The 18,594-nt window shown below is 49.1% G+C and overlaps 1 protein-coding gene across 1 annotated transcript in view; it reads left to right on the top strand.

Moving 5' to 3' along the window:
* Window positions 1–17,294, top strand: part of LOC135521784 (tripartite motif-containing protein 46-like) — a 30,321-nt gene extending 13,027 nt beyond the window's left edge. The window contains exons 6-12 of the mRNA XM_064947513.1: window positions 182–277; window positions 637–890; window positions 1,155–1,276; window positions 1,368–1,700; window positions 14,883–15,112; window positions 15,244–15,311; window positions 16,544–17,294. Of these exons, the coding sequence (XP_064803585.1) occupies window positions 182–277; window positions 637–890; window positions 1,155–1,276; window positions 1,368–1,700; window positions 14,883–15,112; window positions 15,244–15,311; window positions 16,544–16,952 (1,512 nt within the window). The 3' untranslated portion in view covers window positions 16,953–17,294. The remainder of the gene's footprint in view (window positions 1–181; window positions 278–636; window positions 891–1,154; window positions 1,277–1,367; window positions 1,701–14,882; window positions 15,113–15,243; window positions 15,312–16,543) is intronic.
* Window positions 17,295–18,594: the final 1,300 nt, after the last annotated feature.

Here is an 18,594-nt window from a genome sequence, read left to right as displayed (position 1 = left end):
ATCTATCTATCTATCTATCTATCTATCTATCTATCTATCTATCTATCTATCTATCTATCTATCTATCTATCTATCTATCTATCTATCTATCTATCTATCTGTCTATCTATCTATATCTATCAAACCATGAAGCTACATGTTTGCTTGCTGATATTGTCATCTGTCTCTCTTAACACCTGAGGACAAAATCACCAAGGAGATCAACTACATTCTGGCCAATCAGGACACAGTAAAGGCTCAGATAACTCAGCTGGAGAGTGCCATCACACACATGGAGGTAAACTCTCACTCCATCCTTTCTGTCTCTCTTTCGTCCAATCCACTACTTTCTTCCCTCTATCCTTCGATTGCCTCTTTCTCTCCATCACAGTATAACCTTCATGCTCTTCTTTCCCTCCCTCTACTCCCTCCCTTCTTCTCCCCTCCCCTACACTCTTCTCCCTCTCACTCTCCCTCTACCCTCTCCCTTCTCCCTCCCTCTCTCTCTCCCTCTACCCTCTCCCTTCTCCCCCCTCTCTCTCTCCCTCTACCCTCTCCCTTCTCCCCCCTCTCTCTCCCTCTACCCCCTCCATTCTTCCCCCCTCTCTCTCTCCCTCTATCACATCCCCTTAAATCCCCTCTCAACTCCCTCTCTAGTTGAACAGTGCGTTGGCGAGGGAGCAGTTGTCTCAGTCTGTGAGGGAGCTGGGGGCGTCTCTAGTGGAGCGACAGGGAGCGTTGACCCTGGCCCTGGAGGGGGCCCGGCTGAGGAGGGGGGAGGCCCTGTCGGCCCAGGTGTCTGAGAGGAGGGGTCTGCAGGAGCACGGCGGTTTAATGGCCTACACACAGGAGCTGCTCAAAGAGACCGACCAACCCTGCTTCGTACAGGCCGCACGAATCACCCACAACAGGTACGGGTGGTAGATGCAAGACAGACATGCACACGCGCACACACACACCATGGGTAAATAACAGGTCAATATCAACGTTTAACACTTACCAGCCACGCCCCCCTCTATATTTTCTCTCTCCCCATTTCTATTTTCTCTCTCGCTCTTTCTCTCCCTTTCTCTCTGTCTCTAACTCTCTCTCTCTGTCTCTGACTCTCTCTCTTTCTCTCTGTCTCTGACTCTCTCTCTTTCTCTCTGTCTCTGACTCTCTCTTTCTCTCTCCAGGCTGGTGAAAGCCATAGAGAATCTGCAGTGTTTCTCTCTCTCGGCTGATCCCTCCTTCAGACACTTCCACATGGACGCCTCCAGAGAAGTGAAACTCATCAGCAGCATGGGATACATAAGAGGTCCGTCTGTGTAAGAGGTTAGATCTGAAAGCTAACTCATCCCATCCACCAATATAACTCCCTTTTCTTCTCTGCCCCGCCCCTTTTACAGCCCCATTGGCTCCTGTGATTGACACCCAGCGCACGCTGGCCTATGACCAGCTGTTCCTGTGCTGGCGACTCCCCCAGGACTCCGCCCCTGCCTGGCACTTCTCCGTGGAGTTCCAGCGGCGAATGGGATTGACCGAGGCAGGCTGGGGAGGAGAGGTCAGGAGTCCCAATGCTCCACTGGTGTGGCAACGCCTGGAGGAGGTGGGCGGGACTAGTGCTGTGATTGACAGGCTGGAGATGGACAGTGTGTACGTGTTAAGGGTGAAAGGAAGCAATAAGGCGGGGTTTGGAGAGTACAGCGAAGAGGTTTACCTGCACACACCACCCGCACCAGGTGAGACACACACACAGACACATACGTACGCAATTCATGATACAATTATTGTTGGGGAATTGTTTAACAAAGTCAATACCTCTTTTGTCCCAATCCATCCCTTAAGCTTCTCAATTCCCTCATCTTCTCTCTGCATAACCCACTCCCTCTCTCCATCCCTCCATCCTCTCTCCATCCCTCCATCCTCTCTCCATCCTCTCTCCATCCTCTCTCCATCCCCCCATCCTCTCTCCATCCCTCCATCCTCTCTCCACCCCCCCATCCTCTCTCCATCCTCTCTCCATCCATCCTCTCTCCATCCCTCCATCCTCTCTCCATCCATCCATCCTCTCTCCATCCCCCATCCCCTCTCCATCCATCCATCCACTCTCCATCCCCCATCCCCTCCTCATCCCTCCATCCTCCCTCCATCCTTCCTCCATCTTCTCTCCATCCCACCATCCTCTCTCCATCCCTCCATCCCTCCATCATCTCTTCATCCGTCCATCCTCTCTCCTTCCCTCCATCCTCTCTCCATCCATCCATCCTCTCTCCATCCTCTCTCCATCCCCACATCCTCTCTCCTTCCCTCCATCCTCTCTCCTTCCCTCCATCCTCTCTCCATCCATCCATCCTCTCTCCATCCCCATCCCCTCTCCATCCATCCATCCTCTCTCCATCCCCCATCCCCTCTCCATCCCTCCATCCTCCCTCCATCCTCTCTCCATCCCTCCATCCCTCCATCCTCTCTCCATCCGTCCATCCTCCATCCTCTCTCCATCCTCCATCCTCTCTCCATCCCTCCATCCTCTCTCCATCCCTCCATCCTCTCTCCATCCATCCATCCTCTCTCCATCCCTCCATCCTCTCTCCATCCCTCCATCCCTTTATCTCCTTATCTCTCCTTCCTCTCTCCATCCCCCACCCTCTCTCCGTCCCTCCATCCTCTCTCCATCCCTCCATCCTCTCTCCATCCCTCCATCCCTCCATCCTCTCTCCATCCGTCCATCCTCCATCCTCTCTCCATCCTCCATCCTCTCTCCATCCCTCCATCCTCTCTCCATCCCTCCATCCTCTCTCCATCCATCCATCCTCTCTCCATCCCTCCATCCTCTCTCCATCCCTCCATCCCTTTATCTCCCTATCTCTCCTTCCTCTCTCCATCCCCATCCTCTCTCCACCCCCCCATCCTCTCTCCATCCTCTCTCCATCCATCCTCTCTCCATCCCCCATCCCCTCTCCATCCCTCCATCCTCCCTCCATCCTCTCTCCATCCCTCCATCCTCTCTCCATCCGTCCATCCTCCATCCTCTCTCCATCCTCCATCCTCTCTCCATCCCCCCATCCTCTCTCCATCCCTCCATCCTCTCTCCATCCATCCATCCTCTCCATCCCTCCATCCTCTCTCCATCCCTCCATCCCTTTATCTCCCTATCTCTCCTTCCTCTCTCCATCCCCATCTTCTTTCCATCCCTCCATCCTCTCTCCATCCCTCCATCCTCTCTCCATCCCTCCATCATCTCTCCACCCCTCCATCCCTTTATCTCCCTATCTCTCCTTCCTCTCTTTCACCTTGCAAACACTTGATTCATCTCAGAAGAATCCTACCAATTCAATTAAATTCAAGGGGCTTTATTGGCATGGGAAACATGTGTTAACATTGCCAAAGCAAGTAAGGTAAACAATAAAAATTAACAGTAGACATCACACATACAGAAGTTTCAAAACAATAAAGACATTACAAATGTCATATTATATATATATATATATATATATATATATATATATATATATACAGTGTTTTTACAAGGTACAAATTTGAAAGGACACATGATAAAATAAATAAGCATAGATATGGGTTGTATTTACAATGGTGTTTGTTCCTCACTGGTTGCCCTTTTCTCGTGGCAACAGGTCACAAATCTTGCTGCTCTGATGGCACACTGTGGAATTTCACCCAGTAGATATGGGAGTTTTTCAAAATTGGATTTGTTTTCGAATTCTTTGTGGATCTGTGTAATCTGAGGGAAATATGTCTCTCTAATATGGTCATACATTGGGCAGGAGGTTAGGAAGTGCAGCTCAGTTTCCACCTCATTTTGTGGGCAGTGAGCACATAGCCTGTCTTCTCTTGAGAGCCATGTCTGCCTACGGCGGCCTTTCTCAATAGCAAGGCTATGCTCGCTGAGTCTGTACATAGTCAAAGCTTTCCTTAATTTTGGGTCAGTCACAGTGGTCAGGTATTCTGCCGCTGCGTACTCTCTGTGTAGGGCCAAATAGCATTCTAGTTTGCTCTGTTTTTTTGTTAATTCTTTCCAATGTGTCAAGTAATTATCTTTTTGTTTTCTCATGATTTGGTTGGGTCTAATTGTGCTGCTGTCATGGGGCTCTGTAGGGTGTGTTTGTGAACAGAGCCCCAGGACCAGCTTGCTTAGGGGACTCTTCACCAGGTTCATCTCTCTGTAGGTGATGGCTTTGTTGTGGAAGGTTTGGGAATCGCTTCCTTTTAGGTGGTTATAGAATTTAACAGCTCTTTTCTGGATTTTGATAATTAGTGGGTATCGGCCTAATTCTGCTCTGCATGCACTATTTGGTGTTCTACGTTGTACACGGAGGATATTTTTGCAGAATTCTGCGTGCAGAGTCTCAATTTGGTGTTTGTCCCATTTTGTAAAGTCTTGGTTGGTGAGCGGACCCCAGACCTCACAACCATAAAGGGCAATGGGCTCTATGACTGATTCAAGTATTTTTAGCCAAATCCTAATTGGTATGTTGAAATTTATGTTCCTTTTGATGGCATAGAATGCCTTTCTTGCCTTGTCTCTCAGATCGTTCACAGCTTTGTGGAAGTTACCTGTGGCGCTGATGTTTAGGCCAAGGTATGTATAGTTTTTTGTGTGCTCTAGGGCAACAGTGTCGAGATGGAATTTGTATTTGTGGTCCTGGTGACTGGACCTTTTTTGGAACACCATTATTTTGGTCTTACTGAGATTTACTGTCAGGGCCCAGGTCTGACAGAATCTGTGCATAAGATCTAGGTGCTGCTGTAGGCCCTCCTTGGTTGGTGACAGAAGCACCAGATCATCAGCAAACAGCAGACATTTGACTCTCTCTCTCTTTATCAACATCTCTCCCTCTCTGTCTTTCTCCTACATCTCTCTCTCTTTATCAACATCTCTCCCTCTCTGTCCTTCTCCTACCTCTCTCTCTCTCTATCAACATCTCTCCCTCTGTCCTTCTCCTAACTCTCTCTATCAACATCTCTTCCTCTCTGTCCTTCTCCTACCTCTCTCTCTCTTTCTTTATCGACATCTCTCCCTCTCTGTCCTTCTCCTACCTCTCTCTCTCTTTATCGACATCTCTCCCTCTCTGTCCTTCGCCTACCTCTCTCTCTCTCTCTTTATCAACATCTCTCCCTCTCTGTCTTTCTCCTACCTCTCTCTCTCCCTCTTTATCGACATCTCTCCCTCTCTCTCTTTCTCCTACCTCTCTCTCTCTTTATCGACATTTCTCCCTCTCTGGCCTTCTCCTACCTCTCTCTCTCTCTCTTTATCGACATCTCTCCCTCTCTGTCCTTCTCCTACCTCTCTCTCTCTCTCTTTATCGACATCTCTCCCTCTCTGTCCTTCTCCTACCTCTCTCTCTCTCTCTTTATTGACATCTCTCCCTCTCTGTCTTTCTCCTACCTCTCTCTCTCTCTTTATCGACATCTCTCCCTCTCTGTCCTTCTCCTACCTCTCTCTCTCTCTCTTTATCGACATCTCTCCCTCTCTGTCTTTCTCCTACCTCTCTCTCTCTCTCTTTATCGACACCTCTCCCTCTCTGTCCTTCTCCTACCTCTCTCTCTCTCTTTATCGACATCTCTCCCTCTCTAGCCTTCTCCTACCTCTCTTTCTCTCTTTATTGACATCTCTCCCTCTCTGTCTTTCTCCTACCTCTCTCTCTTTATCGACATCTCTCCCTCTCTGTCCTTCTCCTACCTCTCTCTCTCTCTCTCTTTTATCGACATCTCTCCCTCTCTGTCTTTCTCCTACCTCTCTCTCTCTCTTTATCGACATCTCTCCCTCTCTGTCTTTCTCCTACCTCTCTCTCTCTTTATCGACATCTCTCCCTCTCTGTCTTTCTCCTACCTCTCTCTCTCTCTTTATCGACACCTCTCCCTCTCTGTCTTTCTCCTACCTCTCTCTCTCTCTCTTTATCGACATCTCTCCCTCTCTGTCCTTCTCCTACCTCTCTCTCTCTCTCTTTATCGACATCTCTCCCTCTCTGTCCTTCTCCTACCTCTCTCTCTCTCTCTCTTTATCGACATCTCTCCCTCTCTGTCTTTCTCCTACCTCTCTCTCTCTCTTTATCGACACCTCCCCCTCTCTGTCCTTCTCCTACCTCTCTCTCTCTCTCTCTTTATCGACATCTCTCCCTCTGTCCCTCTCCTACCTCTCTCTCTCTCTCTCTTTATCGACATCTCTCCCTCTCTGTCCTTCTCCTACCTCTCTCTCTCTCTTTATCGACATCTCTTCCTCTCTGTCCTTCTCCTACCTCTCTCTCTCTCTCTTTATCGACATCTCTCCCTCTCTGTCTATCTCCTACCTCTCTCTCTCTCTCTTTATCGACATCTCTCCCTCTGTCTTTCTCCTACCTATCTCTCTCTCTTTATCGACATCTCTCCCTCTCTGTCCTTCTCCTACCTCTCTCTCTCTCTTTATCGACATCTCTCCCTCTCTGTCCTTCTTCTACCTCTCTCTCTCTCTTTATCAACATCTCTCCCTCTTTGTCCTTCTCCTACCTCTCTCTCTCTCTATCAACATCTCTCCCTCTCTAGCCTTCTCCTACCTCTCTCTCTCTCTCTCTCTTTATCAACATCTCTCCCTCTCTAGCCTTCTCCTACCTCTCTCTCTCTCTTTATCAACACCTCTCCCTCTCTGTCCTTCGCCTACCTCTCTCTCTCTTTATCAACATCTCTCTCTCTTTATCAACATCTCTCCCTCTCTGTCCTTCTCCTACCTCTCTCTCTATCTTTATCAACATCTCCCCCTCTCTGTCCTTCTCCTACCTCTCTCTCTCTTTATCAACATCTCTCCCTCTCTAGCCTTCTCCTCTCTCTCTCTCTCTCTCTCTCTCTCTCTCTCTCTCTCTCTTTATCAACATCTCTCCCTCTCTGTCCTTCTACCTCTCTCTCTCTCTCTATATCAACATCTCTCCCTCACTGTCCTTCTCCTACCTCTCTCTCTCTCTATCAACATCTCTCCCTCTGTCCTTCTCCTACCTCTCTCTATCAACATTTCTCCCTCTCTGTCCTTCTCCTACCTCTCTCTATCAACATCTCTCCCTCTCTGTCCTTCTCCTACCTCTTTTTATCAACATCTCTCCCTCTCTGTCCTTCTCCTACCTCTCTCTCTCTCTTTATCAACATCTCTCCCTCTCTGTCCTTCTCCTACCTCTCTCTCTCTCTCTCTTTTTATCGACATCTCTCCCTCTCTGTCTTTCTCCTACCTCTCTCTCTCTCTTTATCGACATCTCTCCCTCTCTGTCTTTCTCCTACCTCTCTCTCTCTTTTATCGACATCTCTCCCTCTCTGTCTTTCTCCTACCTCTCTCTCTCTCTTTATCGACACCTCTCCCTCTCTGTCTTTCTCCTACCTCTCTCTCTCTCTCTTTATCGACATCTCTCCCTCTCTGTCCTTCTCCTACCTCTCTCTCTCTCTCTTTATCGACATCTCTCCCTCTCTGTCCTTCTCCTACCTCTCTCTCTCTCTCTCTTTATCGACATCTCTCCCTCTCTGTCTTTCTCCTACCTCTCTCTCTCTCTTTATCGACACCTCCCCCTCTCTGTCCTTCTCCTACCTCTCTCTCTCTCTCTCTTTATCGACATCTCTCCCTCTGTCCCTCTCCTACCTCTCTCTCTCTCTCTCTTTTTATCGACATCTCTCCCTCTCTGTCCTTCTCCTACCTCTCTCTCTCTCTTTATCGACATCTCTTCCTCTCTGTCCTTCTCCTACCTCTCTCTCTCTCTCTTTATCGACATCTCTCCCTCTCTGTCTATCTCCTACCTCTCTCTCTCTCTCTATATCGACATCTCTCCCTCTGTCTTTCTCCTACCTATCTCTCTCTCTTTATCGACATCTCTCCCTCTCTGTCCTTCTCCTACCTCTCTCTCTCTCTTTATCGACATCTCTCCCTCTCTGTCCTTCTTCTACCTCTCTCTCTCTCTTTATCAACATCTCTCCCTCTTTGTCCTTCTCCTACCTCTCTCTCTCTCTATCAACATCTCTCCCTCTCTAGCCTTCTCCTACCTCTCTCTCTCTCTCTCTCTCTCTCTTTATCAACATCTCTCCCTCTCTAGCCTTCTCCTACCTCTCTCTCTCTCTTTATCAACACCTCTCCCTCTCTGTCCTTCGCCTACCTCTCTCTCTCTTTATCAACATCTCTCTCTCTTTATCAACATCTCTCCCTCTCTGTCCTTCTCCTACCTCTCTCTCTATCTTTATCAACATCTCCCCCTCTCTGTCCTTCTCCTACCTCTCTCTCTCTTTATCAACATCTCTCCCTCTCTAGCCTTCTCCTCTCTCTCTCTCTCTCTCTCTCTCTCTCTCTCTCTCTCTCTCTCTCTCTTTATCAACATCTCTCCCTCTCTGTCCTTCTACCTCTCTCTCTCTCTCTATATCAACATCTCTCCCTCACTGTCCTTCTCCTACCTCTCTCTCTCTCTATCAACATCTCTCCCTCTGTCCTTCTCCTACCTCTCTCTATCAACATTTCTCCCTCTCTGTCCTTCTCCTACCTCTCTCTATCAACATCTCTCCCTCTCTGTCCTTCTCCTACCTCTTTTTATCAACATCTCTCCCTCTCTGTCCTTCTCCTACCTCTCTCTCTCTCTTTATCAACATCTCTCCCTCTCTGTCCTTCTCCTACCTCTCTCTCTCTCTTTATCGACATCTCTCCCTCTCTGTCCTTCTCCTACCTCTCTCTCTCTCTCTTTATCGACATCTCTCCCTCTCTGTCTTTCTCCTACCTCTCTCTCTCTCTTTATCGACACCTCTCCCCCTCTGTCCTTCTCCTACCTCTCTCTCTCTCTCTCTTTATCGACATCTCTCCCTCTCTGTCCCTCTCCTACCTCTCTCTCTCTCTCCTTATCGACATCTCTCCCTCTCTGTAATTCTCCTACCTCTCTCTCTCTTTTATCGACATCTCTCCCTCTCTGTCCTTCTCCTACCTCTCTCTCTCTCTCTTTATCGACATCTCTCCCTCTCTGTCTATCTCCTACCTCTCTCTCTCTCTCTCTTTATCGACATCTCTCCCTCTCTGTCTTTCTCCTACCTATCTCTCTCTCTTTATCGACATCTCTCCCTCTCTGTCCTTCTCCTACCTCTCTCTCTCTCTTTATCGACATCTCTCCCTCTCTGTCCTTCTTCTACCTCTCTCTCTCTCTTTATCAACATCTCTCCCTCTTTGTCCTTCTCCTACCTCTCTCTCTCTCTATCAACATCTCTCCCTCTCTAGCCTTCTCCTACCTCTCTCTCTCTCTCTCTCTTTATCAACATCTCTCCCTCTCTAGCCTTCTCCTACCTCTCTCTCTCTCTTTATCAACACCTCTCCCTCTCTGTCCTTCGCCTACCTCTCTCTCTCTTTATCAACATCTCTCTCTCTTTATCAACATCTCTCCCTCTCTGTCCTTCTCCTACCTCTCTCTCTATCTTTATCAACATCTCCCCCTCTCTGTCCTTCTCCTACCTCTCTCTCTTTTATCAACATCTCTCCCTCTCTAGCCTTCTCTCTCTCTCTCTCTCTCTCTCTCTCTCTCTCTCTCTCTCTCTTTATCAACATCTCTCCCTCTCTGTCCTTCTACCTCTCTCTCTCTCTCTATATCAACATCTCTCCCTCACTGTCCTTCTCCTACCTCTCTCTCTCTCTATCAACATCTCTCCCTCTGTCCTTCTCCTACCTCTCTCTATCAACATTTCTCCCTCTCTGTCCTTCTCCTACCTCTCTCTATCAACATCTCTCCCTCTCTGTCCTTCTCCTACCTCTTTTTATCAACATCTCTCCCTCTCTGTCCTTCTCCTACCTCTCTCTCTCTCTTTATCAACATCTCTCCCTCTCTGTCCTTCTCCTACCTCTCTCTCTCTCTCTCTTTATCGACATCTCTCCCTCTCTGTCTTTCTCCTACCTCTCTCTCTCTCTTTATCGACATCTCTCCCTCTCTGTCTTTCTCCTACCTCTCTCTCTCTTTATCGACATCTCTCCCTCTCTGTCTTTCTCCTACCTCTCTCTCTCTCTTTATCGACACCTCTCCCTCTCTGTCTTTCTCCTACCTCTCTCTCTCTCTCTTTATCGACATCTCTCCCTCTCTGTCCTTCTCCTACCTCTCTCTCTCTCTCTTTATCGACATCTCTCCCTCTCTGTCCTTCTCCTACCTCTCTCTCTCTCTCTCTTTATCGACATCTCTCCCTCTCTGTCTTTCTCCTACCTCTCTCTCTCTCTTTTATCGACACCTCCCCCTCTCTGTCCTTCTCCTACCTCTCTCTCTCTCTCTCTTTATCGACATCTCTCCCTCTGTCCCTCTCCTACCTCTCTCTCTCTCTCTCTTTATCGACATCTCTCCCTCTCTGTCCTTCTCCTACCTCTCTCTCTCTCTTTATCGACATCTCTCCCTCTCTGTCCTTCTCCTACCACTCTCTCTCTCTCTTTATCGACATCTCTCCCTCTCTGTCTATCTCCTACCTCTCTCTCTCTCTTTATCGACATCTCTCCCTCTGTCTTTCTCCTACCTATCTCTCTCTCTTTATCGACATCTCTCCCTCTCTGTCCTTCTCCTACCTCTCTCTCTCTCTTTATCGACATCTCTCCCTCTCTGTCCTTCTTCTACCTCTCTCTCTCTCTTTATCAACATCTCTCCCTCTTTGTCCTTCTCCTACCTCTCTCTCTCTCTATCAACATCTCTCCCTCTCTAGCCTTCTCCTACCTCTCTCTCTCTCTCTCTCTCTCTCTTTATCAACATCTCTCCCTCTCTAGCCTTCTCCTACCTCTCTCTCTCTCTTTATCAACACCTCTCCCTCTCTGTCCTTCGCCTACCTCTCTCTCTCTTTTATCAACATCTCTCTCTCTTTATCAACATCTCTCCCTCTCTGTCCTTCTCCTACCTCTCTCTCTATCTTTATCAACATCTCCCCCTCTCTGTCCTTCTCCTACCTCTCTCTCTCTTTATCAACATCTCTCCCTCTCTAGCCTTCTCCTCTCTCTCTCTCTCTCTCTCTCTCTCTCTCTCTCTCTCTCTCTCTCTCTTTATCAACATCTCTCCCTCTCTGTCCTTCTACCTCTCTCTCTCTCTCTATATCAACATCTCTCCCTCACTGTCCTTCTCCTACCTCTCTCTCTCTCTATCAACATCTCTCCCTCTGTCCTTCTCCTACCTCTCTCTATCAACATTTCTCCCTCTCTGTCCTTCTCCTACCTCTCTCTATCAACATCTCTCCCTCTCTGTCCTTCTCCTACCTCTTTTTATCAACATCTCTCCCTCTCTGTCCTTCTCCTACCTCTCTCTCTCTCTTTATCAACATCTCTCCCTCTCTGTCCTTCTCCTACCTCTCTCTCTCTCTTTATCGACATCTCTCCCTCTCTGTCCTTCTCCTACCTCTCTCTCTCTCTTTTATCGACATCTCTCCCTCTCTGTCTTTCTCCTACCTCTCTCTCTCTCTTTATCGACACCTCTCCCCCTCTGTCCTTCTCCTACCTCTCTCTCTCTCTCTCTTTATCGACATCTCTCCCTCTCTGTCCCTCTCCTACCTCTCTCTCTCTCTCCTTATCGACATCTCTCCCTCTCTGTAATTCTCCTACCTCTCTCTCTCTCTTTATCGACATCTCTCCCTCTCTGTCCTTCTCCTACCTCTCTCTCTCTCTCTTTATCGACATCTCTCCCTCTCTGTCTATCTCCTACCTCTCTCTCTCTCTCTCTTTATCGACATCTCTCCCTCTCTGTCTTTCTCCTACCTATCTCTCTCTCTTTATCGACATCTCTCCCTCTCTGTCCTTCTCCTACCTCTCTCTCTCTCTTTATCGACATCTCTCCCTCTCTGTCCTTCTTCTACCTCTCTCTCTCTCTTTATCAACATCTCTCCCTCTTTGTCCTTCTCCTACCTCTCTCTCTCTCTATCAACATCTCTCCCTCTCTAGCCTTCTCCTACCTCTCTCTCTCTCTCTCTCTCTTTATCAACATCTCTCCCTCTCTAGCCTTCTCCTACCTCTCTCTCTCTCTTTATCAACATCTCTCCCTCTCTGTCCTTCTCCTACCTCTCTCTCTCTCTTTATCAACATCTCTCCCTCTCTGTCTTTCTCCTACCTCTCTCTCTCTCTCTTTATCAACATCTCTCCCTCTCTGTCCTTCTCCTACCTCTCTCTATCAACATCTCTCCCTCTCTGTCCTTCTCCTACCTCTCTTTATCAACATCTCTCCCTCTCTGTCCTTCTCCTACCTCTCTTTATCAACATCTCTCCCTCTCTAGCCTTCTCCTACCTCTCTCTCTCTCTTTATCAACATCTCTCCCTCTCTGTCCTTCTCCTACCTCTCTCTCTCTCTCTCTTTATCAACATCTCTACCTCTCTGTCCTTCTCCTACCTCTCTCTCTCTCTTTATCAACATCTCTCCCTCTCTGTCCTTCTCCTACCTCTCTCTATCAACATCTCTCCCTCTCTGTCCTTCTCCTACCTCTCTTTATCAACATCTCTCCCTCTCTGTCCTTCTCCTACCTCTCTTTATCAACATCTCTCCCTCTCTGTCCTTCTCCTACCTCTCTCTCTCTCTTTATCAACATCTCTCCCTCTCTGTCCTTCTCCTACCTCTCTCTCTCTATTTTTCGACATCTCTCCCTCTCTGTCCTTCTCCTTCCTCTCTCTCTCTCTTTATCAACATCTCGCCCTCTCTCCTCCTACCTCTCTTTCTTTATCAACATCTCTCCCTCTCTGTCCTTCTCCTACCTCTCTCTCTCTCTCTCTCTCTCTCTTTATCAACATCTCTCCCTCTCTGTCCTTCTCCTACCTATCTCTCTCTCTTTTTCAACATCTCTCCCTCTCTGTCCTTCTCCTACCTCTCTTTATCAACATCTCTCCCTCTCTGTCCTTCTCCTATCTGTCTCTCTCTCTTTATCAACATCTCTCCCTCTCTGCCCTTCTCCTACCTCTCTCTCTCTCTTTATCAACATCTCTCCCTCTCTGTCCTTCTCCTACCTCTCTTTATCAACATCTCTCCCTCTCTGTCCTTCTCCTACCTCTCTATCTCTCTCTTTATCAACATCTCTCCCTCTCTTGCCTTCTCCTACCTCTCTCTCTCTCTTTATCAACATCTCTCCCTCTCTAGCCTTCTCCTACCTCTCTCTCTCTTTATCAACATCTCTCCTTCTCTATCTTTCTCCTACCTCTCTCTATCAACATCTCTCCCTCTCTGTCCTTCTCCTACCTATCCCTCTCTCTTTATCAACATCTATCCCTCTCTGTCCTTCTCCTACCTATCTCTCTCTCTTTATCAACATCTCTCCCTCTCTGTCCTTCTACCTCACTCTCTCTCTTTATCAACATCTCTCCCTCTCTGTCCTTCTACCTCTCTCTCTCTCTTTATCAACATCTCTCCCTCTCTGTCCTTCTCCTACCTCTCTCTATCAACATCTTTCCCTCTCTGTCCTTCTCCTACCTCTTTTTATCAACATCTCTCCCTCTCTGTCCTTCTCCTACCTCTCTCTCTCTCTTTATCAACATCTCTCCCTCTCTTGCCTTCTCCTACCTCTCTCTCTCTCTCTCTTTATCAACATCTCTCCCTCTCTAGCCTTCTCCTACCCCTCTCTCTCTCTTTATCAACATCTCTCCCTCTCTGTCCTTCTCCTACCTCTCTCTATCAACATCTCTCCCTCTCTGTCCTTCTCCTACTTCTCTCTCTGTCTTTATCAACATCTCTCCCTCTCTCTTCCTTCTCCTACCTCTCTCTCTCTTTATCAACATCTCTCCCTCTCTTTTTCCTTCTCCTACCTCTCTCTCTCTCTCTTTATCAACATCTCTCCCTCTCTGTCCTTCTCCTACTTCTCTCTCTCTCTTTATCAACATCTCTCACTCTCTGTCCTTCTCCTTCCTCTCTCCCTCTCTTTATCGACATCTCTCACTCTCTGTACTTCTCCTACCGCTCTCTCCCTCTCTCTTCATCAACATCTCTCCCTCTCTGTCCTCACACTGTCCATACTGTATAAACACTCCCCCAGTCTCCTGTGTTATTAAGTGTTCATGTGGCTTACTAAAGGAGACTAGTTTATTAATTTCTCAAAACCTGATCGGTGATCAGCAGTCGTACCTGTATTGGTCTCGGTTTCTCTCCCTCTTTAGAACTCTCTCTCTTATTTCCTGCTCTCCTCATTCCCTCTCTTTCCTGGGGTGTATTTATTCCTCCAGAATACATCAGTTTCCTGTAGATGTAAGCAGGTTGCTCCTCTGCTCCTCTCCCTGATGCTATATCAAACCCTTCCCCTTCCTCCCCCTCTCCCTCCTCTTCCTCTTCCCCTACCTTTCCTCTATATCCTCTTCTCCCTCCTCCTCCTCTCACTGTCCCTCCTCTTCCTCCCCTCCCCTCTTCCTCTCCTTCTCCCTCCCCCTCACCCTCTCCTCCTCCTTCTTCCTCTCCTTCTCCCTCTCCTTGTCCTCCTCTCCTCCCCCTCTCCTCCTCCTCTCCTTCTCCCTCCTCTTCCTCTCACTGTCCCCCTTCTTCCTCCCCCTCTCCTCCTCCCCTCCTCTCCCTCTCCTCCTCCCCCTCTCCCTCTCCTCCTCCCTCTCCTCTCCTCCTCCTCCCTCTCCTCCCCCTCTTCTCTCCCACTCCTCCTCCTCCCCCCCCTCTCCCTCCTCCTCTTCTCCTCCTCCTCCTCCTCCTCCTCCCCTCCCCCTCTCCTCCCCCTCCCCCTCCCTCCTCCTCCCCTCTCCCTCCTCCCCCCCTCCCTCCTCCTCCTCCCTCTCCTCCTCCTCCTCCTCCTCCTCCCCTCCCTCCTCCCCCTCTCCTCCTCCTACTCTCACTCTCCTCTCCCTCCCTCCCTCTCCTCCCCCTCTCCTCCTCCTACTCTCCCTCTCCTCTCCCTCTCTTCCTCCTCCCCCTCTCCTCCTCCTCCTCCTCCCCCTCCTCCTCCTCCCCCTCTCCTCCTCTCCTCCTCCTCTCCCCCTCCTCCCCATCTCCCTCCTCCGTCAGTGTTGTCTTTCTCTCTGGACTCTCGCTGGGGTTTGCATGCCGACCGACTGGCTCTGGGTAAAGGACAGACGTATGCCCGCAGCGTGCCCGGCCTCTCCCTTCTGCAGGCCGCTGACCGCTCCCTCACTTCCTGTCACCTGACCTCTGACCTCCTCATAGGCGACCTGGCCATCACCCAGGGAAGGCACTACTGGGCATGCTCGGTGGAGCCCGGCTCCTACCTGGTCAAGGTGAGAAATAAAGATTTTGAGTGTGTGTGTGTGTGTATGTGTGTGTGTGTGTGTGTGTGTGTGTGCATACATGCGTGGGTGTGTGTAATTCACTCAATTTAATTTGTCATTTTTCTATCTGCGTTCCTCAGGTGGGAGTTGGACAGGAGGCCAAGCTCCAGGAGTGGTTCCACCTTCCCCAGGACATGGCCAGCCCCCGGTGAGAGAGGAGAGAGGGAGGTAGAGGGAGGGATGGAGAGGCAGGTAGAGGGAGTGATGGAGAGAGAGGGGGGACACAGAGGGAGGGATGGAGAGGGAGGGGGACAGAGGGAGGTAGAGGGAGGGATGGAGAGGGAGGGGGACAGAGGGAGGTAGAGGGAGGGATGGAGAGCGAGGTAGAAGGAGGGATGGAGAGGGAGGGGGGACAAGGGAGGTAGAGGGAGGGATGGAGAGGGAGGGGGGACAGAGGGAGGTAGAGGGAGGGATGGAGAGGGAGGGGGGACAGAGGGAGGTAGAGGGAGGGATGGAGAGGGATGGGGGACAGAGGGAGGTAGAGGTAGGGGGGACAGAGGGAGGGGGACAGAGGGAGGTAGAGGGAGGGATGGAGAGGGAGGGGGACAGTGGGAGGTAGAGGTAGGGGGACAGAGGGAGGTAGAGGTAGGGGGACAGAGGTAGGTAGAGGTAAGGGGGACAGAGGGAGGTAGAGGTAGGGGGACACAGGGTGGTAGAGGTAGGGGGACAGAGGGAGGTAGAGGTAGGGGGACAGAGGGAGGTAGAGGTAGGGGGACAGAGGGAGGTAGAGGTAGGGGGACAGAGGGAGGTAGAGGTAGGGGGACAGAGGGAGGTAGAGATAGGGGGACAGAGGGGGTAGAGGTAGGGGGACAGAGGGAGATAGAGGTAGGGGGCAGAGGGAGGTAGATGTAGGGGGACAGAGGGAGGTAGAGGTAGGGGGACAGAGGGAGGTAGAGGTAGGGGGCAGAGGGAGTTAGAGGTAGGGGGACAGAGGGAGGTAGAGGTAAGGGGACAGAGGGAGATAGAGGTAGGGGGACAGAGGGAGGTAGAGGTAGGGGGACAGAGGGAGGTAGAGGTAGGGGGACAGAGGGAGGTAGAGGTAGGGGGACAGAGGGAGGTAGAGGTAGGGGACAGAGGGAGGTAGAGGTAGGGGGACAGAGGGAGGTAGAGGTAGGGGGACAGATGGAGTTAGAGGTAGGGAGACAGAGGGAGGTAGATGTAGGGGGTCAGAGGGAGGTAGAGGTAGGGGGACAGAGGGAGGTAGAGGGAGGGGGCAGAGGGAGGTAGAGGTAGGGGGACAGAGGGAGGTAGAAATGGCTCCAGTGACACTAAAACTAACCAAGTAAACTCAGTCTCCCCCCGTCCTCCCTCTTCCTCACTCCCCATCCCCCCTTCTCTCTTCCTGTTCCCCTCCTCTCTCTCCCCCTTCCATCTCTCCAGCTATGACCCAGACAGTGGCCATGACAGTGGGGCTGAGGATTCCCCAGACTCCTCCCCTCCCTTCTGCTTCCTCACCATGGGCATGGGCAAGGTCCTCTTACCCCAGGGGACAGCAAACTTACACCACAGTACCCATGGGAACAACCATGGCCCCCCTACTGCCCCCCTGCCCCCGCGCCTGGGGGTTTGTCTGGACTTCGAAAAGGGGCGGGTCACGTTCTACGACGCCCACTCGCTGCGCACCCTGTGGGAGGGGCATGTGGATTGCTCTGCCCCTGTGTGCCCGGCCTTTTGTTTCATTGGTGGAGGTGCACTGCAGCTGCAGGAGCTGGTGGCCAATCGGAGCACAGAGGAGCCACCGCACAGAAGGGTTACCATCCAATCACGCGCCACCAATTTAGGTAACTGAAGAAGTATGGAGTGGAATGATATGGAAAGACCCTTCATCAACTTGATGTTTACTTGTTTATGTTTAGGTTTCATGTGTAATGTCTGCAACTGTTGATGATGTACATTATGCAGAATAGAAGAATGTCAATGTCCCGGAATCCAGGGGATTATAAAGCGTTCTGCAGGTTACATCAGGATACGTGTATTCTGTGATTCCAACTGTTGCTGTGTTGCATCTGACAAGGACTCATGAGTGGGACGTTAACTGTTAAATGACTCATGAGTGGGACGTTAACTGTTAAATGACTCATGAGTGGGACGTTAACTGTTAAATGACTCATGAGTGGGGCGTTAACTGTTAAATGACTCATGAGTGGGGCGTTAACTGTTAAATGACTCATGAGTGGGGCGTTAACTGTTAAATGACTCATGAGTGGGACGTTAACTGTTAAATGACTCATGAGTGGGACGTTAACTGTTAAATGACTCATGAGTGGGACGTTAACTGTTAAATGACTCATGAGTGGGCCGTTAACTGTTAAATGACTCATGAGTGGGACGTTAACTGTTAAATGACTCATGAGTGGGCCGTTAACTGTTAAATGACTCATGAGTGGGACGTTAACTGTTAAATGACTCATGAGTGGGCCGTTAACTGTTAAATGACTCATGAGTGGGACGTTAACTGTTAAATGACTCATGAGTGGGACGTTAACTGTTAAATGACTCATGAGTGGGATGTTACATGTTAAATGATTCATGAGTGGACGTTAACTGTTAACTGTTAAATGACTCATGAGTGGGACGTTAACTGTTAACTGTTAAATGACTCATGAGTGGGACGTTAACTGTTAACTGTTAAATGACTCATGAGTGGGACGTTAACTGTTAACTGTTAAATGACTCATGAGTGGACGTTATCTGTTAGGACTCATGCTACCTGCACTTCACATAGACCTTATTGTTTGAAACCAAACCAAAATGCTCACATTGTGGAATATTCTCACATAAACTTCAAACATGTATTACAAATCAAGAGGGTATACATATATATTCTATATTTTGAGACAAAATAGAGATGAATGGGATTTACACATTATGGATAGAAAGGATTTTTTGTAAATCATGCGTTGATGTCAATGGGAAGATTTAGGATGTGTGTGTGTTCACCTGAATTAAAATTATAATACTTTTATCATTCTCATCTGAGCTGGCTGAATATTTATACTGTTTTATAGCTTTTTATTCATAGCTTTTATGATTATTATGACTGGCAATAATACATTTTTACTCAACAGATTATTACTAAAAAGATAGATCTTACAGGGTTGAGGCTCAGACTGTCAGTATTCATACAGTATATTGAATGTGTGTGTGAGAGTGTGGATTTTTCCTTGAATGCATGTGTGTGTGTGTGTGAGAGTGTGGATTTTTCCTTGAATGCATGTGTGTACGTGTGTGTGTGAGAGAGAGGGAGATATATACAGTGCCTTGCGAAAGTATTCGGCCCCCTTGAACTTTGCGACCTTTTGCCACATTTCAAGCTTCAAACATAAAGATATAAAACTGTATTTTTTTGTGAAGAATCAACAACAAGTGGGACACAATCATGAAGTGGAACGACATTTATTGGATATTTCAAACTTTTTTAACAAATCAAA

This window comes from Oncorhynchus masou, chromosome 30 (assembly GCF_036934945.1).
Source record: "Oncorhynchus masou masou isolate Uvic2021 chromosome 30, UVic_Omas_1.1, whole genome shotgun sequence".
NCBI lineage: Eukaryota > Metazoa > Chordata > Actinopteri > Salmoniformes > Salmonidae > Oncorhynchus > Oncorhynchus masou.
This window is presented reverse-complemented; position numbering and strand designations above follow the sequence as displayed.